This window comes from Dermacentor albipictus, chromosome 4, assembly GCF_038994185.2.
Source record: "Dermacentor albipictus isolate Rhodes 1998 colony chromosome 4, USDA_Dalb.pri_finalv2, whole genome shotgun sequence".
NCBI lineage: Eukaryota > Metazoa > Arthropoda > Arachnida > Ixodida > Ixodidae > Dermacentor > Dermacentor albipictus.
The window spans coordinates 104,816,393-104,843,136 of record NC_091824.1 but is presented as its reverse complement, the minus strand read 5'-3'; the positions used below and the strand labels follow the sequence as shown (position 1 = coordinate 104,843,136).

General features: G+C 44.7%; 1 protein-coding gene across 1 annotated transcript in view; it reads left to right on the top strand.

The window, feature by feature from the left end:
- Positions 1–4,663: 4,663 nt before the first annotated feature.
- LOC139059212 (beta-mannosidase-like) overlaps positions 4,664–26,744 on the top strand; it is a 44,626-nt gene continuing 22,545 nt past the window's right edge. Inside the window, exons 1-11 of the mRNA XM_070537324.1 lie at positions 4,664–4,984; positions 6,489–6,635; positions 7,132–7,280; positions 10,575–10,780; positions 14,826–14,896; positions 15,690–15,880; positions 18,113–18,266; positions 18,911–19,047; positions 20,587–20,763; positions 22,568–22,650; positions 24,689–24,879. Of these exons, the coding sequence (XP_070393425.1) occupies positions 4,822–4,984; positions 6,489–6,635; positions 7,132–7,280; positions 10,575–10,780; positions 14,826–14,896; positions 15,690–15,880; positions 18,113–18,266; positions 18,911–19,047; positions 20,587–20,763; positions 22,568–22,650; positions 24,689–24,879 (1,669 nt within the window). The 5' untranslated portion in view covers positions 4,664–4,821. The remainder of the gene's footprint in view (positions 4,985–6,488; positions 6,636–7,131; positions 7,281–10,574; positions 10,781–14,825; positions 14,897–15,689; positions 15,881–18,112; positions 18,267–18,910; positions 19,048–20,586; positions 20,764–22,567; positions 22,651–24,688; positions 24,880–26,744) is intronic.

Below are 26,744 nucleotides of genomic sequence, written 5' to 3'. Positions count from 1 at the left end.
CCATCATCATTTACCAAACAAACTCGACGCAACCAATACATTTCACTTTATTGCAAAATCAGAAAATATTATGTATTAGATTCGATTCGAAAGTTTCGCTATTAGAACACGCCTAAAGATTACTAGAAAATAACGTTTCCGTCACACCGAGTATGAACAAACACAGTTAAAAAACATTGTATTGGTAGATTCCACGAAGTCTTCGCAAAGATATTGTAGGCATTATTTATTTTTTGTTGAATGTACCTTCCTAGATATGTGATATTTCAACTCTGCTTGACCCTTTCCAGCTCTCCATCTTCGCCATGAGTCGATTGTTATTTCACTTCGTCCCAGATTTACCCAGCCTTTAGGGGCACTAATACAATCCGCATATTCATGTGCTCCTTTCAAAAGAATCCATCATATAGTTATCTAGACAAATAACAAAAAAAGCACAAATGTGCAAGATGCTTATGACGTATACATAGTTATCTGAATGTAATTGGCGACAAATTATGCCTATATGTAATTTAATAAATTACGGATGCTTAAAATTATTCACTGCATGATTCCGTTGCATTTTTGTAAAAAATTCAGTTGAGAACGTTTACACACAATCTTGTCTATAGTCACGATTGCTTGATGAATTCCACGACAAACTCGAAATCATTATTTCGGGCAATAAACAATTTAACTTCATAAGTTACTCTAGGTTAGCAGCTTGGACTAGGTTAGTAAAGTCGGTGCGAATGTTTTTGGGGCATGGCATAAGTGAACGCGGTGTTGACATGTGCTGTAAAAAAAAAAGTCGGAGGAAACGACTGATCGTGTCATCCTGCGATAGGAAGTATCTGGCTCTGCAGCGCGGAAAAAAGAAGGTAAATATGCAATCAACTTAGCCAATTCGTCAAAGCAATGGCCACTTGCACCTGAAAGCTCAGACCGCGTGCTATACCTTCTACCTATGTTCGTGAAGTTTTTTGGGTGCGTGGAAATACTAGGTGAATAAAGAGCTTATTTTAAAAAGCTGGACCGAGAAGACGGTTATTCAGAAACGTGTTAAGGGGTAACGATGTAACTTTCCGTCAGAAGAAATGTACGTAAATGATAATAATAATAATAATAATAATAATAATAATAATAATAATAATAATAATAATAATAATAATAATAATAATAATGTCTATTGAACCATGCAGGCTGTATTTTCTAGATGCATCAAACTTTTTAAAAATTGCCTATGCCCGATAGCACATTTCTCACTCTTGATCTAAATTACTCCATCAGATGGCCCTTAATTCTACATGAAATAAAACTTTCAATCGAATAGTCAACGTAACTACGCTAATTACCATTTTAATTAATTACGTTACGTCACATATTTCAGCCTACGAATTGTAGCCTCTAGTTCGCACGGCGTATCCACTTGGAACGAATTCTCTGGACAGCACCAGTTCCGAGATAATAATTTTCGAACTGTTCGACGAAATGCATTGGCGTTGCAGTTACTTTTTAGAAACTGCTGTTTTACGCATTGAAGCACAAAAGCAGATGCGGAACTCGGTAGGTACCGCTCTTCACTAAAACTCTTGGATCCCAACTTGGGTCTGTGGGTTAGTGCCAGTAGCTGTGTGCCGCTCTACAATGACAAAAGAAGCGCCAGCTCTCAAAAGTTGAGTTGGCAGACCAGCTCTGGGTCGTCCGGGAAGCCGAAGATGCCGCCCGAGTCCAAGGCCTTCGAGCCGCCACCTGAGGCCACCACAACAAAAACTGCCGGATAATTCTTTAATGAAGTTTCTTCTTTTAAATTTCTCCGAGGTTAGGCGGAATTGAACCCACGTTACATGGTTTCCTCAAGGAGAGCAGCCCAACGATTTAGTAGGCTGCACCACAAGTGCGCTGGTTATGACACGCTTTTCAGTGAACGTCTTCGACGCAACTCGACGCACCAGCTCAACCTGTTCAACCTAGCGAGAAGGGCAGCTAAGGCCGCTGGACTCCTGGCCTGAGGGGACCAGCTAAAGCAGAGCAGACCAGCTGCGCTCGCGTGCTCTTTTGTATAAAGTTTATTCTCTCTCTCTTTCGCGCCAACGGTTTAAGGGGCTGCACTGGGTATGCGCAGCTCTTCAATGAACCTCTCGCCAACTTGGCTCACTGCGACGCGCCACTGAGTGTGCGACAAGTGAGGGAACAATTCTTAGCATTCGCACGTACCGGCGCGTCGCGCTTCTCGCCTCGGAGGCCACGCGCGGACTTCTCGGCGGAGCCACTGGATGGCGCATCGTGCTTAGAAGGAAGATCGGGATGCCTTAGAACACGCACCTATAAAGCGAGATATAAGAAGGAAGAAGAAGCATGTGCTTGCTGTGGTAAAGCTAGGGAAACTACGGAGCATGTTTTATTAGAATGTGAAGACGTCTACCCAGCGGTCGATTTAGGTACCACTGGGCTCCTTGAAGCCCTTGGGTTCAGAGGGAGCAGTAGTAAAGCAAACATGTCCGCAATAGACATTAGTAAGAGGCGACTGGAGGATTGGTGGAAGAAAAGTAGGGAAACGACAAAAGACGGAGACGTACAAAAGCACAGTTCGCAATAGGGGATCAGAAAATTTGGGCGTGGTAGTTCATAGTGTTTTTTTTTTCATTGTTTAACCTAGGTAGAATATTAGACAGTATGGTAGCAAGAGCTTGGAGGCGCAACCCACCGCCCCGTTCCAAAGGGGACGCTCATAACATCCATCCGTCCATCCATCCATCCGAAGCGCGGGAAAGGTGCGCGGCTGCCGCATAGCGCGTTTCTCAGCGCTCACACGCACCGCCCCGCCATGTATTTCGGAGCCCATACGCAGGCTTCGCGGCGGTGCCGCTAGATGGCGCCGAGTGTTTACAAGGAAGCGCGAAAGAGTCTCATTTCAGTACACGCATCGCGCATAACTCGTTCCGGCAGTGGCAATACGGTCTGGCGAGAGACTTTCCGACCTGCGTATGGTACCAGGAACACTGATTCCTTAATTTTGAAGCTGCTGAGCGTTAGCGGCAGTTTTAATGCATTGTGATGCCCCCGTACTGCATCGATAATTGATTGCGCTTGAGTGAGTGAGTGAGTGAGTGAGTGACGAAACTTTGTTCTGAACGCCTGCAGAACGGTTAGCCTTCCCCTGTTAGGGAGGCGTTACCGTGACGCGGCCATGACGTCTTCGCGGCGTGTGGCGCCTCTACTTCGGCCGCGGCCGCACTATTCCCTTGAGTAACTTTTTCTTTTTACTAAATGGTAAGGACGACCGTTGTTCAGCAGAGGATTAACGTGGCATAAGCCAAACGTTCAGAAACATTTGTTTTGGTGCAAGGGAACTGTAGTCACTATGACAACCACAGATCAATCCCTACAGCAAGTCGAGGTCTTTTTTTATCTTTGCGTTCTGATCATTTGTAGCAACATAATAAAATAAATACAAAGACTGTAACAAACAGTTTTGGAAGCTACTCGAAATGCCGTTATTGTCGGAATAACCCATCACATTTCTGTCATAATTTGAATTTGAACTCACGTCTACTCTCCTCAGCAGGTGAGCAAAAGTTTATATGGATACGTTTTTATGCTCACGACGAAGGAAAGTCGAGTCAGCTCGTCTGGCTGAAAGCCGGTTGTCGGGTTAATGTAAACGCTAGCGTCGAGGCGAGTTCAGTGGCAACCCGGCTGCAAGGAGTGGGTTGACTCGTCGAACCTTCTTCTTCGGGCTGGGTCAGCTCGACTTTCTCAACAACAACAACAACAACAACAACAACAACAACAACAACAACAACAACAACAACAACAACAACAACAACAACAACAACAACAACAACAACAACAACAACAACAACAACAACAACAACAACAACAACAACAACAACAACGACGACGACGACGACGACGACGACGACGACGACGACAACAACAACAACAACAACAGAAAATACATTATTTATGGTCACAAAACCGGATGCCAGTCAAGTCGGCGGAAGAGCGATCGCAAAATTCTTTGAGATAAACACGAGAAAGCGCGGCAAGGTAAGACGGAATGATCAAGCGTTTCAGCATTACCACAAAAAGGACGCAGGGTCAGGAGGCCCACGGCAGCCCCACAAATATAAAAATTTAAGGCTGGCAAGAGACAACGCATTGTCGTGGTGATATGAAAGCTCACCCTAATCTGTTTGCGTAAATTGTCGTTCTTCGTTGAGTAAAGATATTCTCTATTTTTTTGTTGTTGCAAACGTTCGTCATTGTTTTCGCTGTCCTCTTTCGCTAACTTCTTTTTCTTCGTCTTTTCCTTATGCCCCATGCCACGCTATTTATATTTCCAAACGCAAGCACTCTATATCTCAATCTCCCACTAACGCCATGCGACAATCTGCAATTGAACTTGCATACGTTTAGACCCACATAAGCTCTTTACATAAACACACGCGATATCGTTCTGCTCCTTCATACTAGCACAGTGGAAATAAAAATGTCCACAAAAATTTTCATCAAGTGATATGCCTCTGCTTTCAGTTTCTTTGGTTCTGAAATCAAATATATATCTTCTTTCTGAAAAAAAAACATTATTGTCATAGTGTACTTCCTTGTTCCTTCCTTGTACCTTACAACGTGTCATTTCATGTGGACGAAGAAGAAGCAGGAGAATTCTATCAAAGATTGAATGCCAATCGTCATCGTCAGTAGAAGGCGTGTGGAACGCAGGCAAACGGGTGTAAGGCCAGGAACATAGGCAAAGAGCCATCGTCGCCGTTCAACGAACCCTGGGATCCGTCGTCAAGGTTCTGCCCCAGCCGGGACCACGGTATCCTTCCAAAGATGTTATCCACGCTCAGCAGTAATATTAACGGTCTAAGGGCACCGTACCTCCTAGGAGCCGGTATCGTGGCATTTGCAGCGTTTGTTATCTACTTCATGAATGTGTCCGAGAGTGTCGAACTGTCCCTTGGAGGCGAATGGACCGTCACCAATGCCAATAAATGTGAGTACCTGAATTTTATGAAGTCGCGTCCCCGAACAACAGTTTTTTTAATCAAGATAGAATACTGAGACGCGGGTTATTCGACATGTTCGATTGACTTTTGGGCAGATGTAAGTCCCCTTGGATGCCCCTTTATAATGCATGCTATAAGCGGGAACGGGAATTGCAGTGGCTCTGACACAAAATCACCATTCGCTACTGGTCGTCGGCAATCTACATTTTGTTTGCGCATGATACATTTTAGTGTTCTGTCAACGACAAACCTATCAATGTGTCCTTTCAAGGAAGTTTAGCTGTTAGAGAATAAATTAGGCATAATGAAGGACGCCTGCTCACTTAGGGTATACTTTTTACTAACTGCGTGTGAGCTTGCTTTGAAACAGTATTGCACAAGCGTGCATTTTGTTCGCAGGACCGATGTATTGACGAGTAACCTAGCTGGAATTTAAATGAACAGAACTAAGCCAACTGCATTACAGTAGAACGCTGTGTGCTGGAAGTTCCACCTATTAGCCGTCAGAAATTGAATGGAAATTCCACTAGTGCTGCCCATTGCCGTTAGCAGTTATAGAAGGGAGAGCAAAGGCTCAATTGCGTATTTGCTCGCTGATTTCCTACCGCAAGAATGCAAAACGCGAAACGCAAGGGGTGCAAGAGTTGCACATACTGATATTATTGCAGTTGTGCATGCCTGGATGCAGAATGCAATGATCTAACGCTTTTTTTTACTTATTTGCTCAAAGAACAAGACAGCTCCATCCGGCACTTTTGGGATAGGGCGAAAAGTATTCCTTGTAGGTCACATGATCACCGAAGCTGCTGGAAGCTGTCAGGGGAGGCCGGTAGATTAATAATTCAAAACGCCACCAGTATTTCCTTGTAGTACAAAGGTTGATTATTATCGGATAAAAACCAGGTTGATTGTTATACCTTTTTATAACTTCAATTTTGAGCCGAAAACGTGGAGCTGACAATCTGACGTAACAGATTTCGCTGTATTTTTGCGTATATTTGCACATTTTCCCGAAATGTCCACAGAACTTGCCAGGGTGATCCCATGCATCGTTTAGGCTTCAAGTTAGTCAATATTTATAGATGAACTACTAACCAGCAACGGGCATGTACTGCCAAAATCAGTGACGTTACAAAGAGTAGGTGTAGGAATTCCATTCACATTTGTGTTTACTAAAAACAATGGTTATGAGGTAGAAAATAGGCACATCCTGTTTATTGCCTATCGTGTCACGCTTTCGTTAAAAATGACTTGACGAAAGGCTAAACACTCGTATCCAAGCGCGTTTCACGTATAACTGGATCCAGCCAGCGGACACGCAGCTTCAGACTGAGTGTTCTAACCGTTACGCCACTTTGCAAAATCGGCACAGTAGTGATTGCAGAAGAGTTAGGCTTAACTTCTTATCACTTTATTGTCGTGCTAAGCATTCTCCGACTAGGAACGTCCACGGGAAATTCAATCCTCGTCCCATACCTGGATTCCTCGCAGCGATCTCTGTACCCGGTGACATTCCTGGTGGAATCTACACAATTCTTCAAAGTAATAACATCATCCAGGAACCGTACCACGAATTCAATGACGTGGAATATACTTGGGTGGCCATGGACAACTGGACGTTCTACAGGACCTTTGACGGTTAGTACCAGCGGCTTGTACGGTATCGCGCCTGCACTCGGGCTTGTGACAACGAAAATCGTGACCGGGGATCGCATGATAAAGACCTTCACAACTGCTCACACAGATGGCAGTCATTGCTGTTGTAATGTTCATTTGCTAGTTTGTAAGCACAACTATAGCCGGGCTAGAACACATATTATCTCAAAACGAAAGGCAAATTAGCAATTTAATTGTTGCAGCCACCTGTATCACACAGGAATGTCTGTGCTTATTTGATACCCCCCCTTTCTTTAATGTTTTAGTGCATATGAGTTGACGGAAATTGCGCGAAAAAGAAATCAGTCACTGCATAATGCAGACTTTCCCGAGTGCACCTTCTAAGCATGGTATATTATTATTTCAACATTTATCACATTCCACGATTATAGAACATTTAAGCTTTTTTTCTTGGTGTAAATTGATTAATTATTGATTGGGATAGCTTATAGCTTCTTTTTTTCGACACTCGACGCAGTACCGTCGGGAGTGCTCGAGCACAAGCGGATCAACCTAGTGGCGCATGGTCTAGACACTGCCTGCGACGTCAGAGTCAACGGCGCCCTTCTCATCTCGTCCACCAACATGTTCGTGCGTCATGTGGCAGACGCCAAGCAAGTACTCCAGGTGCGTGTAGCGTTTGCGCAAACGGCGAACCTGCCTCATATCTTAGCCCTACTCTGTTGAAGCCTATATGAAAAAAAAAAAAAGATTAGACCTGAGGTAACTGTGGTTGACGTAACAAGACTTGTAGAAAATAATACATACTCCCCGCTCTAATCAAAACGAAGAATTACGCGAATACGACGGGAAACACTTTACTATCGATTAATCAGTGCGGGGTTGATTTCTGTACGTGGTGGTCGCTTCGGACAGTAATTCAGCTGACCGGAGCAGGAAAAATGGGCACATTTGTGTTTCTTTTTCAGCCAACGTGCATCATTAAACAGATCATCATTAAACAGCTGTTCACTTGCCGCGGTTGCCCAGTGGCTAAGGCTTTGTGGGGCTGAGCTCGAGGATGCAAGAATGCTCATTTACTTATATTTGAGTCTATGTTAAAGAAACCCAGAGGGTCAGAATTATTTCGGAGTACCCCGCTACAATGTGCCGCACAATCAGATCGTGCTTATGGCACGTAAAATCTCAGAAAGTAATGAAACACCATTAGTCCACACTCCTACTAGCTTGAAAAACAAGCTCTTCCGCTTCTGCGCATCTTTTTGTACCGGGTGCACTTACAACGTCTGTGGTACTTTGGTCACCGTATGCCGTTAGTGAAGGGCGCTATCCCGCTCGTGAAGAGACAGTTTCCTAGTCGTATGATTGTCGTGTGACTGTAGTCTAGCAGGACTAAGTGCCAGTTAATTGTGATAGTGAACGGCACGCCTTCAACGGCTTCTAAAGAGTGGGCTGCGCTGCACCATCGAAAAAGTCCACGTGCACCTAACGCCGACGTGGTGCGAACCAATCAGCATGGTGTTTATGTGACTGCGACTGATGTGTGACGGCAGTTGGTACCCGATTACTTGTCACAACGTACATGTCACAGAATGCAGTACACACAGCTCACCAGGGTCGTAGTTTGGGCACGTTGGCAAGCCGTAAGGGTATCTAATGAAGCACGGCCTGGACACAGACAGGAAAGAAAAAGAAAACTACGAAATATCCAGGCATAAATGTGGAGTCGGGCGCAAGACATCGATAATTTGACATTTGAGGGAGAGGCTTTCGTCCTGCAGAGGAAATAAACAGCATGGCGGTGGTGATGGTACTGATGATTGTGATGACGATGATGACGATGATGTTATAAAGTTTAAGGGAGGGCCACCCACATGCGGTAAGTGCGGAGGGTACCCGAACATTAAGCATACGCTGTGGTATTGCCCTTAAAACTAAATAAATAAATAAATAAATAAATAAATAAACGAGGCACTATAAAAAAGAAGAAAGAAAAAGAAATCAACCAGGGTCTCTTGAGGAAGTTTCTTGCCAACTTATTGGCAAGAAGTATGACTACGATGTTCAAGCTCGTCATAAACATCAGTTTCACTGAGACGGCATATGACAGACAAGGATCCGACGAAAAAAGACCGGCGCAATAAAACCTGTAACAACATCTGTACACGGCGTCAAAATTAATAAGGTTCTTCTATTTCTTTCGACCATCGCCCTGTTAAGTCCACGGGTCTAGCACAACAGCTTTTCAATGGAAGCAGGCTGGAAATACAGTATACCACGCTCTCAACCGTTGAGTGAGGAAGCGAACACTAAAACACTGAACTGATCAAAGTAGTAAACTTACCGAAGTAACGGAATAACTTGGTCAACTTCCCAACATGTTCAATTAACCCGCCGTGGTTGCTCAGTGGCCATGGTGTTGGGCTGCTGAGCACGAGGTCGCGGGATCGAATCCCGGCCACGGCGGCCGCATTTCGATGGGGGCGAAATGCGAAAACACCCGTGTACTTACATTTAGGTGCACGTTAAAGAACCCCAGGTGGTCGAAATTTCCGGAGTCCTCCACTACGGCGTGCCTCATAATCAGAAAGTGGTTTTGGCACGTAAAACCCAAATAATTTTTTAACATGTTCAATTACACCCGTGCACTAGCTTTAACTGTAGTGAGCTAATTAAAAAAAAACTTCCTAACCTACTCAAGCAGATCTGGGGCCATCTAATCTAAATCTATTTCACTCTTCAGAATAGTGTCCAGCCGGGCTTGTTGGTATGAGCACACCACAAATAACGGGACGCAGAAAATGGGGTACACGACAGAGGTGCTTGCTAAAATATGTATTACACTCTGTTTTTATTCCAATCTCCTGACGTCAAAATTACGTAATAGCCGACGCAAACATCAGGCGGTGTCCAGCAGCGTTGTTTGAACAGCCCAATCAATCGCTCTCCTCGTTTATAGGCGGTCGCTTCCTTTTGCTTTCAAAGCGAATATCATTGCCTACTTTGACAGGCTTTTCTTATCTAACTGGCTCACAAGAGGTAAGGAGCACGCAGAAGTGGAGCGCGAGTTTCGTGGGGCCCAGCCAGCGTAGTGAAAGTAGATAACTGAATGAGGAGGGCGGGGCCAGCATCTGCTTACGGTACACTTCTTTTGCTTGCCTTGAGGTGGCTGGTAGAAAATCGAGGTTGCGTGCAACGGAAGGTTAAAATGTCGCTAAAAGGAATCCTCAGCGAAGAGTAGTTGGCAGAGCGATGTCGTATATGTTGCGAGAGCACTCGGCAACGTTATACTGCCGCGCATCTTTTTTATCATACGCAAATAAATTAATTATCCTCGGTAACTCCAAGTAGCCAGTGCCAGAGCGATTGGCAGGTAGCTTTTTTCTATTCCTTTCAGAACGGACCAGTCTCCAGCTATTAAAAAAAATTGTTTTGTTTCGCTTATAATTCAATCAATAATGCGTACACGCCACTTTGACGTGGTAAGTGTACGTGGTGTTGCGTCGAAAGACAGACAGGCGAAGTGGGCGCAGCCCGCAATCTTTTGACCAATAGCAAAGGGCTAATGGCGAAAAAGGTGCAGAATCGGAAATACTCATTTTTCTTTCGTTCAGATTAATCCTGCATAATCAGTGTGCACACGTCATATAAGATTGGGAGTCTTTTGCTGTTTTCGTGTCGTCGCGGGACAGACAGACGAAGTGAAGGATGGGGCGGGGGTTTCAAAAGAACATTGACCAATCGTGGAGGGCTGATCGCATAAATGGAATAGAAACAGTTTAGAATAACTTTACGTTAAGACGCCCGTGTGCAAGGAACTGCAAGCGTACTTTGCACTTACTTCGTGGTCTTCGCCCCTCGCCTTTGTCCGCTGCGTGGGGCTCCGTAGACCTCAGTATTCATAACTTCTGTGAGGTTGCCAGTCGGCTTTATCTCGTAAACCTCGTCACGTACGTGCAGGAGAAAGACAACGAGATATCGGTGCAGTGTGAGTCAGCGGTGACCTACGCACGGCGCCAGCACCAGGCACAGGCTAGCTTCTACCCTGTGTACCCGCTGTGCCCCCCTTCCCACCACCACGGTTACTGCCATGGCAACCACATCCGGCGCGTCCAGAGCGGATTCGGGTCGGAACTGGGACCAGCCTTTCCGTCGCAGGGCATCTGGTAAGTGCACGGGGGCAGTGAGAGCCTTTTGTATTGGGGTATTAGTTACTGAACTAAGAGGTGGTTTGCAAAAAAAAAAAAGGGCTTTCTTCTACAATCTTGTTAAGAAGGCTCATTGGTACACTTTACGCTTTCCCGTGCCATGCACATGGCGTCTGTTACCAGTTTACTTATTACTTCTGGAAGAGCTGGTGAAAGCGTCGGTGTTAATAGATGAACACGAGCTTGCTAAGCTGCGTGTGAGTCACGTATTAAGCTGGCTGAAACAAACACGCATTTACTCCCACACTTCCACCTAATGTTGCCTGTATGTCAAATATATCCTGCATTAGTTCTTTTTTCTTTTTCATGTGCATCTTTTAGCACAGTGTTTTCCCAGGCAGAGAAAGACACTACTTGGGTTGTGTACCACCGTCTACGAACGTTAGTCGGACTTTCCGTATACAGCATGCATGAGCATCTGTTGCGGCCCCTCCGGTAGGCACTGCAAGTTTCGTGATGGAAACAGATGTGAAACATCGTGGCTGACATTGTGTGTTCCCTAAGATTGGTTATATAAGTCGTCGGTACTTGAAATATGATCTATGGATGAAGTACGCCGGATATTTATGCACGACCCATCGTACCTTCCAACATAATCGCTGGTGCTGGAGTAGAAGGAGGAGGAGGAGGAGGAGGAAAGAAAACGTTATTTAAGGCCAACACTAAGGCCCAGTAAAGTAGAGCGCTTGCTCCGCTAAGGCCGGTTGTTTGTCCGCCGATTCCAAGGGAAATAAAGCACTTCAGGAAGGAAGGGAAGAGTAAGGAAAATACGGAGAGGTTATGGCAGTGTTACATGAGTACAGAATGTGTTCTGCACCTGCCCTTATCTACGGACAGTTGCGGCAGTGAGCTGTGCTACACTAACCGAAGTTGCAGAGCATTAGCGGCGTGAGAAGAGTGTTCGTTTGAACTTTGCGAAGGACATGTGCTTGTTCCGTGTTGAGGGAAGGATGAGGTTGGGGCAAAATAGTGCGGTTTTCCTTGATGTTCTGTAGTGTTCAGCTATTTGCTCTTTGTACGTGGCAGCGTCTTCCACTGTCGTTGGATTTGGCCAGCTGGTGCTGGCGCACGTTCTAGAAGCTACGCCACTGTTCACTTTACGCGCGCAATCTGATTACACGAAACTATTTCGCTATAAAGTCGGTGACAATATGGTGGAAATTTCTAGTACAGGTAAGCGCGTTTTGCACGGAGCGACAATTTCGTGACAGTTGTCACGGGGCAAACAAACGTCATCGATAGAAAGAGAGCCGTTTACGTGTGGAGCAATCTGGGCCCGTATTGACAAAAACATAGTTACGCTGAAACTGTTCATAAGAGCGTATTGCAGCCATTGGCGATGTTGGACATAATATCAGTGAAGGTGGTCGGCCAATGACGAAGAGCACTAGTGAACAAAAAGCTACGTCAATTCAGCCCCAGATCTCGCATTCTTCTTGCTTGAAGCGCTGACGTCATACTGAAAGGGCGAGGTCCTAAATATTGCCGAGTTCCGAGGAGCGAACGTCACACCCTTACGGGTGTCACGGTAGATTTAACGCGGCGAGCAAGGCCGTTGTCACACAAAGTGTTCAATGACGCGTAGCTTTTCGTTATGAGATGATTTTGTCTAATCTACGTCAGCTGTGCTCCGTCATGGCGGAAAAAAGAGATCGTGGCGTCGACCATGAGTGCAGTGACCATTAAATCGAGGAGTGCAGTGCATGCAGAGGGTGCATCTCGCTAGCTTAGTTTGATGAAATAAAATAGCATGCGTTTCCACCTCAGTGACAAGCGACAGCTGGAAACATTTATAGCCGCCGTGGTACTAAAGTATGCAAAAATTATTGCCATGGCAGGCTGTTTTTGAGCCTTAGGGATGGTCATACAGAGACAGACTGTGTCATTCACCTCAATAAAGGCCCAAACGGCTATCGACCTTCACACCTTTAGCTGTGTGGGCTCTAGCCTGTGATTTTAGTGCTGAGAGAAGTCAGGGCTCAACAGGATGACGCCGATCATATTACTCCATGCGGCTTTCGCATTGCTTGGAGGCAGAGTGCAAACATTTCTCCGTGTTCTGATATTTCTTGGCGCGCTTTTGAGAACTTCAAGCATCGTCTAAGTTCTTTTGGAGCATGCTACTTGAATACTAGCGAGTTCCTCATGGCCGCAATGTTGAGATGAACAGAGGATACGTTGATCTTCTTATTATTGTGTGTGGGTGTGTGTGTGTGTGTGTGTGTGTATGTGCGTGCGTGCGTGCGTGCGTGCGTGCTCGTGTGTCTATCTCACTAGCCAGAGGCCCCTGTGTCAGATAAGTATTGGGCCGAGTTGAAGCCCTGCGAATATAGCGAATATATACGAATATAGCGAATATATACCCGAAAGGAAGTCACTTTAGACATGCGAAACTGAGATCTGGAAGGATCATTCGACTAATTAGGCTTGATAATAAAGCATTCTTCCAGGAAATGTAATTGACCAACAGATCGAGACCTAACGGTGCCTGTGTGCGGGTGCGGATGACAAACTCTCTCGAGAAAGTTACTCATAAGCGGTCTGTTGATACTTTTGACCTAGTTGCTATATTGCAGGTGAGTAAATAGTTCTGTGTTACTACATCCTCTCTCCCTGTCCTTTTATCCCATGGGGGGCTCATATTTCAGGCCTTTTCATGAACGTTTATCACAGACGCACCCGAACAGCGAGGCTACCCTGATTTTGCAATGACAGCGAGAAGGCTGCTTATCTACGCATTGCAATGCGTTCAGTTCAGTCGCAATATCGTTAAGCACGTTGCCTGTCGGTTGGCGCCCTGTACTACGTAGCGTAGCGTTCTTCCTCAGCGGCCGTTATTAGGAATTAGGGCAGAAGACGGATAACCGGTCTATTGCTCTCGGTGGAGCAAGATGCAAAGCGACGACCACATAGATTATTTTTCCAACGTAATTGTGCAGATACTTCGGCTCATTTACTGAACGCTGCCCCTTAACACCCACCCCCCCTCCCTTTCCTCATCTTTCATTTCGATAGGGCAGGATTGCATTACACGTGGTTGTAATTGCCGGTGGGAACGACGTTATATACATTTTAAATTTGAATAACGCATGTTTTAGGGTGTGAAACTATTCTTGCCTGTTCTGATCTGACTTTGGTATACTGTCGATGTTCGTGTGCTCGCTGCTTGAACCGGGTAAGACACTCGGTACTGTAGAAAGTGAAGTATGGCGTGAACTGTGTTGTACTAAGACAGTTCATTATAAGAGGCAAGACCAAGACATCTATGGTTGTCGTTGAATTAACAGCTGGAGCAGAAGTATGATGTAGAATCACTAAATTGTCCTCCACGCACCGAATCCTATACTTCAGGGATCACGCTTTGTTATGGCGGGACCAGCGCCACCTCTGCGTCCGACTCTAAAAAGGCACGTTTAGCTTTTCTGGGAGGCGCTGGCGTCGACAAGCTAATTTAATCAGGCTTGTATATTTTGCGCATGCTGAGTGTCTGGGGTGTGCCCTGTGGGTATTATTTGATGGTCAGCGCGTGTAGGTAGACATTACGATGCCGCGCGAAAAAGCCGCTTGAAATGTCCTCCAAATGGTTGGAGCTTAACGCCCTGCTAAATGTTTTCAAATGTTTTGAAATTGTTTATAAGGGACTCCAAAAGCAGCGAAAATAAATACTATAACCGGTACAGCGCAACACAGAAAGGAAGAAACTAGCTGAGCCGGCCAGGTACAGATACAGGCTCAGTTTGTTTCTTCCTTTCAATGTTGCGCTGTACCAGCTTTAGAATGCAATACCAACTCGCCCAATCCTCAACCCTAGTGAAGATAAATACGCCTTGAACGCTACCCCTCGTCCTTATGTCACGTCTATCTGGGCGTTCTCCTTCGGCTTGCTTTTTCATTGTGTAGCGCGGCTCTAACACCACATTGTACAATTTTGAGATTGTATACGAAGACTTGAAAACAACAGTTTAGCTAAGCTGCTAATAGCTCGTTTTCTTATTCTATGCAGGAAACCGATCACCCTTGAATCTTACAATGAAGTCCTAATCCGGGACCTGACAGTCGTCCCTACGGTGGAAAGTAAGTGTACCAATATAGTGGTGGCGCACAAACTATGCAAATGACTACTGAGATAAAAAGCAAGCGTTATTCACAGAACGCAAGCAATGACGGTCACCTTGTGCACTGCTCGCAATATCATTTATTAGAGCTTCGTCGACCAGACTTTTCATTAGTTTATTTTTCATTGGTGCCACAGTAACAGCACGTGATATTCTCGTTCATTTTTCGGGAAGCAGTGGGTTGCAGGTAATATCTACTTGATTCCACTTGATATGACTGCTGTGTTTGCTGTTTATAAATTGGATTTTGGCCTGACTGCGAATTGCATACCACGAGGAAAACCTGGATGTGCTTCAAATAGCACGTGGGTACTTAATAAATCAAATGCTACATTACTACAATGTACACTTTTCTTTCAATGCAATAAAGCACTGATACACTTTGTTGGTTTGAATACGTGCCTGAGTAATGGACGCTTTCCGTAACGAAACCTTGCTGCCGCTATTGTAATACATATGAACCATCTTAGCGCCTGACTGGCACGGCAAGTAGAGATTAGTATCCGCTGTACATAATACCCCAACCTATAGTTTTCGCACATCTTGAGTGGGAACGGTCATACAGGCGACAACAGAAATAATAAGATATGGATGAATTGCCATGTATTGAAATGTCGAACAGTCAGAGGATACGTTGAGAAAAGAAAAACTTGGTGGGCCAAGCAACCACCTTTACTGCAGAGATGAGCCTCTCCACGGAACATTCATGCCTTTGATGCCTTTGGAAAACACTTTCTTTTTTTTTGTTGCAGTGCTGGAGAACGGGACTGAACAGTGGTCGCTCAGCGTCACCATATACACTGAAGTGGCGTCCAACGAGGCGCGGAACGGTTCGCTCCACTTCAGTTTGAACGGATATCAGTTGATCTACTACAAGGACGTCCTTATTGAAACCACAGCGAACCTTGAAGGGATGCTCTCGTTTGATTTCAGCGTTCCTAAGGTACGTTGAACTCGAGAGAAATGCAAACTGGGCTAGGCTATTTATCTTGAGTTTGTTTCCTTAGCCTTTCGGCCACGGGTTGCAGAATATCTCATTTTATGTCACATCAAACGAAGCCAAGTATCTCATTGGGTGAGGCCAGTCCATGAGAACCAGACCACGCGTGAACGTAGAGTGCGCATGGCCCTGTTCAACAGCGAATTCTCCACGCGCCTGCCAACTGTCTTCCAAGTGTTGTCTAACTGCCTGCCTTGGACTAGACAGTTACGGTGTCAACGGCAGAGCGTTGTCTTCAGCCGTTAGAAAGGAGTTCTTCCTCTCCCAGCGACGTATACCTCTCGGCGCTGCTTTTGCAGCAAAAGGGCACGACAAAAGAAATATCCGTAAATATTCTAGCGGTGGAGTTCGAGTTGCGCTATTGGAAGACAACGTTTGATTAGAGATGCCAGATGTGTTGCTCGTTTAACTATGGCTGAAATGCTGCCAGTTCTCCGTTCGTTGAGCGAAATTTATGTTGAATTCCAATGGCGGAGTCGGAGCAAGTTTTCCTGCTCGTTTCGGAGCACGTTTGTTCCAATGACAGAGTGAGGGCGGGAGTAAGGTATTCCAATGACAGAGTCGGAGTGGATTCAGAGCAGGAGTCTCTCCGTGGAACAGAAAAAGATGCTGCGCAAAAATCGGCGGAGTGGATCGGAACTCTGCGTGACGGATTTCCGTTACCACGTTTGCCTGCTGGGAGGCGCCACCGGTCACGACTTGCGAGGAAGCAAAAGCTGCTGCACGCTTGGCGAGATATCCATTCCGCACTTTATAAAAAAGCAACAGGTGAACGGCGCTGAAGAGACAAGTGACCGGTGCGGCGGTGCTGGGAGCCAACAGCGGAAGGAAATGACTACACCTAAGGTATCCTGTGTGACTCGGTGATAGAAGTTCCGCTTCCGCCTTGCTCTGGCGGCGCAGGTTGTGTTCCACTCGCGGATCTGGAGGCGTTGTTCTACGCCAGGGTCGAGTGCTCGCTCGCGGAGTCCGTCGGCTGCTCCGACTCCGCCATAGGAATTCAACATTTAAGAGGCTCGCTCTGCGTAAGCGTATTGTTAAGCTTTCGCAGTTCCCCTGTTCAACCTGTCTATCATTTCAGATGTGTGCCACGCTCTGATTGAATACGAAAATCACCATGTCACCTTTGAATGGCATCTTCAACGGCTCACAATGTACTTTGATCGGGAAGAAAATATCAATAATACCGCAGCACGCTTGCACATGGCTCGTTGATTATCGCAGTCACCACATGTGCTGCTCTGGGCCCCATCGAGTAGTGGGAATTCTATTTTGGTGACATAAGAAGAGGAATGAATATTGGCGAGATATGGAGCAGCTCCCATTCAATATAGCGCCATCTGTATGTTTGGTCGTGTAATGTAGAGAAGCATGGAAAGCTCCAGTGCCTCAGTGTGCTGGCGACCATGGCTAACTTGAGAACTGATTAGCATGCCTCATGCTTTTACCTTTACCCCGCAGTGACATAAAATTGTTAAATGTATTCAGAGTACTGCGAAGAGCAAAAAAAAACAAAGAAAACACCGCAGCTGCACATTGTCAAGAAATGCGTTACAGTAACTTTTACGTGTGGTTGGCATGCGTAATCTCCAAATTGTGATTCTTGAAATGTGGCTCAGCCAAAAAGCTCGTAATCGGAGGATGATTTAGGATAACAAACATGCGAAAAGCGCGGGAAGCTGAAGACGTCTTGCACCATGCTTCACTCTCTTATAGTACCAACTTAAGTTGATGTTTAAAGTGGTGTCATATTGGCATTTTTCTCTGTCAACAATTGCATTTCTTTGCGCCTTGATTTACTGTGACCAACCTAACTTTCGTGGAGTTGACACAGTGACGCGTGTGTTTTAAGATGGGTATACCTCCACCCCTCTGGCGTGTGGGGTATGTGGGGCTTGTGCTGACGTTAGTTCTAAGAACGCTGTGTTTTTTTTTTCGACCAGCGAACTCTTAGCACCGAGTGCGGTGGAGGGTACGATAGTTTAATACGTCGTTTCTTGCCTGCTTCATTTATTGTTCGTTTTAATAAGGGGCATGCTTTTTTTTTTATCAGCGCAACCACTTGCTTACCGTCATGGGAATGTTAACATGCGGCGAGTTTGTGCACTGTGCTGTCGAGATATTTCTACGCAACGGTAGTGCATGGCAGTGACTCAGATTTCGGTTCTTTTACAGAATTTTAAAATAAAGAGGTGGTGGCCTAACGGCTACGGTGACCAGAATCTATACACTCTCAAAGTTGCTATCGGCGTTGCCGGGTCAACGTACACCAAAAGCGCCAGGTTCGGTTTCAGAACGGTGCAGCTGGTAGAGGACCTCCTCGGCAGAAGTAAGTACTTTTCAGCATAGAATTTTTTTTTACCTTACTCTGAACGTCCTTTGTTTTGATGGTGTTGTTGAACCTTTTAGACACAACATTATAGCCAACCATTATTATGCTACTGTTGCCGTTGATGGTCCGGGCAGTGGTATAGAGTGGCACTTCCTTCTTTAGAACGTTTCACTGTTCTCCGCTGACATGGTACTACTAATTAGTCCAATGTTTTGGCATGTTGCAACATTCAGCGACATCTGTAATCACAGTGGACGTTAGGTCGCCAACCTACGATATGAGCAAAACCGAAAGTATAAATCAAAAGCATGTGCGTCGAATTTAATGCAAAGAAACTCCTCCCTCTCCCCCCAAAAATACTGCACTTAATTTATTGAACTCTGTATTTAATAAACCTTGATCACATACAAATTTTATGCTAAGTGATGGCAACCTGAAAGCAGCTGTATGAAAGTCACTTGTAACTGCCATAAGCTTTAGTGCTGCTTGACTAATTCCACAGTGGCCCTGTATACTCTCACTTGCTTTTTGCAGCACGACATATAGTGTCAATTCTATTACATTGTTGCCTGTATTTGTTTATCGCGTTTGTTGTGCACGTTCTCCCATAAGTTTCTTTTAAACGCCTTGTACCACTGTAGAGAAAAATGGAGCGGAATTCTACTTCCTGGTCAACGATGTGCCCATCTTCGCCAAAGGCAGTACTTGGGTGCCCGCGGACAGCTTCCCCGAAAGGGTGTCACTCGAGCATGTACAGCACCTCCTGCGCTCCGCTAAGGTAATGTGGGTGCCGCCAAGAATCAACCTGCCGTCAGCGCTAAGTGGAAGAGCGGTAGTCGTTTAATACCACTTTGTTTTACAAAAAAGGCACTTGCCTCAACTGCACCGGTGTTCGTACACTTTTGATCCGACAAACATTTGTGAGTCTCTGAGCCTGAATGAGAAACACCTAAATACTGTCAAAAATGATGTGGAGAGGGAATCGTGGAATAACAATGAGCGTACTACAGAAAGAACAGCTAGTAAGCGTACAAGTGAATTTTCGGGACAGTGCGAGGAAAAAAACGAAAAAAAAAAAACTAGACACACAGGAAGGGTGCACATAGGACAGCGCGGTGTACGTCCAGTTCTAGCGCGCTGTTCCAAAGATAACAGCATTTCGTTCAACATATAATTATACGACATTCAAGAAGCAACTGGTTCTGCAGTACGTGGCAAGACCTCGCGCGCTGATCCTCTCAAAGTTCGAAGTTTTCCTTTCCGGGAATTCAGGCGTTGTACTTTATTGGTTTCAAAGCTAAGCCGTGGAAAACTTGTCTCCAATTTGAATGTAAAAGAAGTGAAAGGAAATTGACGAGATTTTGTGTTTTTCTTCTTTTTACGCTCAGTAACTAGTTATTGTATGGACTGTGCACTTGTGACAGAAGTGATCAAAGGCCTACGCTGCTGAGATGGTGAATATAAAGCATTCTACACCAGTGGTGAAAGTCTTTCTTTTTTCGGTCTGAACGCGAAGCAAACAGAAGCGCAAACTAAGATGTCAAAAAAAGAAGAAAGAAAACGCGTTCCACTTCAGAATGGTTCGAAAAAAAAAAATGTGCTTTCTTATGTAGCGAGCTGGTGGCGGGCTGGTGACCCGTGTAGCGAGAAAAAAGGATTTCTCACTTTAGTTTGACGATTTGCAGTTCGAACACGTTTTTGCAGTGATTAAACTGCCGTTTCTTTGTTTTGTTCCCCTCAGGCAGATGAGACCCCGTCGCTGCAAAGCATAGCAGCTGCTTGAATTTACACGACAAGAATATTCCGGACTTTTCTGCCTGAAATTGTATTATTTTATCCATTTTTAAACGTTAATTCTTTTGTCACTGTCTGCATAGCTTCCAGCGGTTCTTTGATTAGAATTCTGTCAGCCTGCAGACCAGTTTTCGTTTTATTTGTGCGGAAGTGCGGGAACTGGTGTTTTTCTCCTTTCGCACAGCCTTGCTTACTTTTTAATGCTATAGTACCTCAAACACGTAGCTCGACATAAGCTACGGTGGCATGTAACGTGTTCTGTTTACTTAGTATAAAACGACGTAAAAAATCACAGCTTCTGTGAAGAAAACTGAAGGTTGCTCAAAATAACATTGCACAAAATGTGGTCTTACTAGTACTGAAATCTTCGCGCATCTGAACAAATTGACGCACACTGCGCATTTGTTGGGGAATATCAGCTTGGGAGCAACATGACTAGAAACAAGACGAATAAAGAACTCCAATCTAAGTTTCACCTTGTTTCAAGTATTCGGCTCGCCTACATCCTACTTCGCATGTGCAGATGGCGCACATGAACATGCTCCGCGTGTGGGGAGGCGGGTACTACGAGTCGGACGAATTCTACGACCTGGCCGACGAGTTGGGCATCATGGTGTGGCAGGAGATGATGTTCGCCACCAGCCTTTATCCTGCGCACAACAAATTCCTTGCTGACGTCACTGTTGAAGTCAAGCAGCAGGTAAGCCAGGATGACGTTGCAGCTCCCCCTTATAACTTGGCGCCTAGAGCAAAAAAGTGCGTGGATTCTGCTTGCACACACCGGACCAACAGTTTTTACGACAGCTCAACTTCGTTGCTGCTCGACCAATAACGTGCCCTTAGATATAGTAATTAAAGGTGGGGAATGACATGGAGCTTCAGTTTAAATTTCGTGGTCCACGTACAGGACAACTGACCTCCAACAATCGTGTTACGAAGCAAATTGTCCGTATTTTATCATTTGAATCATTGAAAATTTGCAAGGAAATAGATACACCTTAGAAGGAATGGCAAAAATATAGGCGATGCATAATACTAGAGGAGAGGACAAATTTCTTCGGTTGACTGCCATATCATTATTGGCATAAATTATCTGAACAGCGACGCATCGGAGGTCATTATGCTCTGCATGTAGCCATCGAAGTTGACCAGCACGCACCACCACAGTTTACACCAAAGTATCTTCAGAAAACGCAAGATGGAGGTCCCGTGCACATTGGAAGTAGACCTTCCTGAAACGTACAAGCACTACTGTGCAGGGCTTTAATGTTTGTGAGAGGCTGCCTTCGGTCAATTACATAACTAGAGCAGTGGTACGTTGTACTACTGCTGAGTGCTGCTCTCTTAAAACGACACCATTGAAACGAAGACAGGTACGATAATGAGTAGTGAATCGCAAAGTGACGACGAGACCAGACGATCCCGTCGATGCACTACGTCACAGTTAGTATGCACCACAATATGCACTATTCGCAGCTAATGAATCAGGAACTGCAAGTATACGATTGATGCGCTAATGCAATGAGACACGAAGAACAAAATGAGAAGCCTTTGTGAATGTCCAAAACTGCCGAACATTTGCTGTGGGCCAAAGCAAAGCCAAGAGGGCAGTGACACCGTTGACAGACGATACGCAGACTCCGCACTTACACGTGGAGCCGTGGAAGAACACGAATCTCAGAGTAAGGGCGCATGTTTGCTTTCGAATGCAAAACAGTAGCCACTAAATACGACTGTATTCTTCGTGCAGCCATATACCACTCGGCAATTAATTTGAAAGTGCAGCTATGAGCTTTTAAAACGAATTTTGAAAATAGCTTAATTCTAGGGTAAGGAAGCTAACTTGCGATGCACGTAGCTGCTCTGACACAAGGCTTGAACAAGATATACAAGCCACCAACATACGTCCTAATGAACCCACTGAAAAAAATAGTTTGTCCTTCGAAAATCACGAAACCTAAATAGAAATGATAAAACAATAAAGGCTGAATTTCAAGAGCTCGACGCAAATATATTTCTGAGCCTCCACTCGAATCGTCGTCCGCAATCACGTTTTGTTATTGCTGCCTTCGCGCGATGTTTCATTTGAGAGAGGCAATAGTAAAGTTGCAAGAATTCTGTCAGCCTGAGGCAGTACAAGCTTGAGCAATTCGGGACCACTGTGCTAAACATTTTTCAACGCAAAACTAATTTTTACGGCTTGCACCAACGAGCACTATGTGGAAATGGTGACAGGAATTTTCTTTAATACAGAGAAGACAACTGGGTGCTTTTCGAACAGCGCGTAGCCGTCCCGAGTGGTGAAGTAATTAAAGCAAGCCATACTGGTCCGCCACATTTTTTTTTCTTCAATCAAGCGCATAGCGACTTCATTTGGTAAATGATGAAACGACGGATTGATGTCCTTTCACCACAAAGACGTGCAGAAGGGCACACAATGTATTTCTAACATTGCACCGTCAATATCGATTGCTCGACTACTTATCGACATTTGCGCTTTGCAGGTTCGTCGTTTACAGAGGCATCCATCGATTGTCTTGTGGGCCGGAAACTACGAGATTGAGCAAGGAATTGCTTACAAATGGTGGTACGTGGTGCGATCTAGCCCGCAATAAGGCGAAGAATAGAACACGGGCTGGATTCACAAAACCCTTTTAGTTCGCAGGAACTGTTTGCCACTTTCCCGAAAGCAATCACTAATAACAATGTCCAACTTCTGTACTGACTGGCACCTGATTCTACAACAGTTCTAGCGTAAGGAATTATTCTTGAATGTGGGCCAATATGCGTACCGCAGGCACTGGTGTGACGTAGTGTGCGTGGGTGAAAAAAAGAGCAAACGAATGAAAAAGAAAGCCTACTGAAAGTTTTTTTCAATTACGCTTAAAAAAAAAACCAGAAACAATGTTGATGACACGTCTATATTAAGTCTTTCCTCTTATCGTGCTGAAGCATGCAAAATATTATACAATTTCAGTAACCATTTTATCGTCAACGGCAAAGTTTACGCGACATACTCACGCCAGATTTAATCAAAAGAATCGTAATTATTTTCCAAAAATATATTTTTTTACTTCGTGTAAGTCGCTCATTGTATTTGTATAACAACAGAAAAGGGGCTAATGGCAACTACTTCTGCGGTATATGAAAGGGTAACTGGAATTTTCGTGCTCGCTCAGGTAGTACGTTCACTCTCCACTAGCTTCACGTACAAGCACAGCTAAGTGATTCATCTGCATGTACTGAATTGTCGAAGATGTACTTCAGAACAGATCAGTGGATTACTCCCCGGCAAAATGAATTTGACAGCACGAACTTTGTTCTTATAGCCTGCAAGAAGCCGGAAGAAAGAGTTTAGTAAAACGGCCTATAACGGGACGCAGCATGCCTGGTCTCGTTTGCTACCCTTTTAATCTTTCCCTCTCGCCCTTGAATTTGCAAAGGGCACGGCCGATAGCCTGTATGATGTCCAGTTGTTTTATTTTTATATTAGCCTGTCTTCTGTATGCTCCATACAAGGAAGACGCTCACAGGAAGAAGCTCAACGAAACAAGGAATTGCGTTGCAGCCAACGTTTGTTGGCTCCAGTGACATTCCTTGTTCGACCGCTGTTCATCACCTGTGTGCTCAGTAGATTTCAACGAGATTCTTTTACTCTCTAGCCCATGCCCTCGCAGGCACTTAATAAATCGCGGCAGGTTGCGCAATCTGTTCGCAAACCACACTTTCGCGGAAAGAACGGCGAATGCCAGCTTCACGTACAAGTTGGCTTGCCGAATAACAGATTGTGCTAGATCAAGCACGTAAACGCCAGCACCACTGATGTTAAACCTTGAAGATGCGGAGCCAAGATGACTCAAAGATGTTAATGTAAATTTGTCTGACTGCCCTGTATCAAGGGTAAAGTGTTATTTTTTTTTTGGCGGTGATGGTCCGATAGTGCATTCTTTTTACTCTTTGAAAAGCATAACTACACATCACGACAGGCGCTGACGATCTTTTTTTTATCTATGCTGACTATCTGGCTGTAACCCAACAAATTTTGATGAAAACAAGCTGTGTGCTGTGTCCTGTGAGTTGTCTGGACTATGTCCACGTATTTCAAGGCCACCAAAAAGTTTGTGAGAAAGAGCATTCAGGGACTTATGTATGGTGTTGGCATAGTCTACAAAATTTCGGGTACATGCAGAATGGTCTAGACAGGACAAACAGAACGCTGTGTCAATGAATAAACATGGGATAAGCTTTCTGACAGAAGTAGGTGCCTGCGGCGGATTTATGCAACCAAGTCGCGTGCATGGCACACAGCCATAGTCGTGAAAGTGACGCTGTATGTCTAAGTTTCTGTATCTGTTTCTCACAGTATGTGCTTGTTGCACTGATACCGCGTAAGAGTCAACAGACAACTGGCCGACGCTTACATTGGTAATGGTTTGGCTATAAAGAACGGGACGACATGCAGCCTCCAGCTTTACGCACGTGGCATGTCGCATCCTCATTATTATATCTTAAGTATATTGTTGATATCCAAGCATATCCTCGCTATATTGAGCGCCCCGAGGTCCCAAACAATCTGTGGACTCAGTCATTGCACCTGTGGCCTTCCCGTGATGGCACCTTCGCAGGCCGGAGATGCTTCTCCGCGAGATTCGTCACAAACTCGACTACCGCCTGCTTTTCATCGACACCATCGAGAAGATAGTGAAGGTGGAGGATGGCTCACGACCTTACATCCTGTCGAGTCCAACCAACGGAAACGCCAGCTTCCCGGAAGAAGGCATCGGCTTGAACCCTAACACCAGGCGCTATGGCGATGGTGAGCTCGTAACGCGTCGCAGCCCGCTGCTCAACGGTTTGCTCAACCGACTGCTTCGTATTTACCAGCTATTTCTCATTTCATTTGAAGATCCTATTCGCTTAATGGGGCACTCTAGAAAAGCGTTGTCTGTTCAGACCCCTGAAACATACTTTCAAAAGCATATTTTCTTTAACATCGCTTTAATATGCTGACTACTAAAACAGAGAATGCAGGTCGATTTCGCGGTGAAATTACAGCGGTGGCTTATTAGTGTGACGTCACAGATGTCAATGTGTGTATTCGTATTTGGACCGTTAAGCAGTGAAAGTTATTGAAACATTCAGGAATTTCAGTATTTTGGTTCTTTTAAATACAATGAAGTCCATGTTTACTGATAATGTAAAACAGAGCTCAAGCAAACGCCATCAAAATAATTTATGACGTCACGGCAAACTGGGACGGGAACTTGGAGACAGTGTCGCCACGCGTTTCTCGTTTCTGTGTCTTTTCTGGCTTATCGAGCTTCCTCACACGCCGAAAGTTAGTGGTGTAGTAGAAAAAAATTTAGTAATACAGCTCCACATTAGCGATCGATAAGCGATAAATCAAAGGCAAGGTCGTCGAAGAGTTCTTTTCAGCCATCAAACAGAAGATATAGAGATATATATACATATATATATCTATATATATATATATACATACATATATATATATATATATACATATATATATATATATATACATATATATATATATATATATATATATATATATATATATATATATATATATATATATATATATATATATATGTATATATATATATATATATATGTATATAAACAGAAGATATAGGAGATATAGCCACGTTAGACCATATGCTCTGGCGGTGTGCTCGGTCACGCTCTATCATCGCTAACAGCTCGGCCAGATGGGAGGCGGTTCTCCGCAGCCCTCTTCTGGCTGACCAACTCTGGGCTGTCCAGCAGGCCCACGATGCGGCCGAGAGGCTCGGCCTTCCGGTTCCCACGTGGGAGCGGCCCGCTTCGTGAAGACTCACGATCTGCAGGACTTTAATTAATAAAGTTTTACCATACCATACCATACCATACCATCAAACAGAAGTGCCGGCGCAGCGAAGCGAAAGACATGGCCCGTACACTCCGTCAAGTGCAATTCTGTATATGGATACGGAATGTTATGGTGACGTAGAAGGCGTTATGGTGAACGAAATAGGCCAGGCGCTATTTATTGTCCTATTAGGACACGCGCATATATGAATGGCAGCCGAACAACCAACGTAATTCATACTATTACACATACTGGAACCCTGTAGTGGATTTTCTAGCGGTTTCAAGCCCATGAGGGCTTTTACCCCAGTGAGAAACAACAAGTCTTGAATGGAAAGCGTATTTTATTGAGCGCTGAATAAGTGCATGTACTGGCCATGGTTGCGCTAATATGTTCTGAGGTAGCGTTTATTAAATTATGTTATTATTTTACATATCTGTCGCACCGAAATTTTCAGTGACAGAACTTGTATGCAAGAGTGGTATGGCTATACTTTATATATCTTAATACCTAATGGCCTATTTAACCGTAGGACGAGCTCACTTAACTAGATGTTGAATTCATTTGATGGACTACTGGTCCATACAGGGTGTTTCTTATTAGACTATACATATTTTTTATAAAGATATGATGAGCGCAGCGAAGGTGGCATTCTTGCAGAGGAGTTCCTATAGGCGAGGCGGACAGGCATATTTTTGCCGCTAGTATGCATGAGCTTCAGGATGCCAATTAACAAAAATTAATTAACTTATTTATTAGTGCCTTCGTGGCAGTTGCGTAAATGCTAAATTTCGCGGCAGTGCCATTTTCTG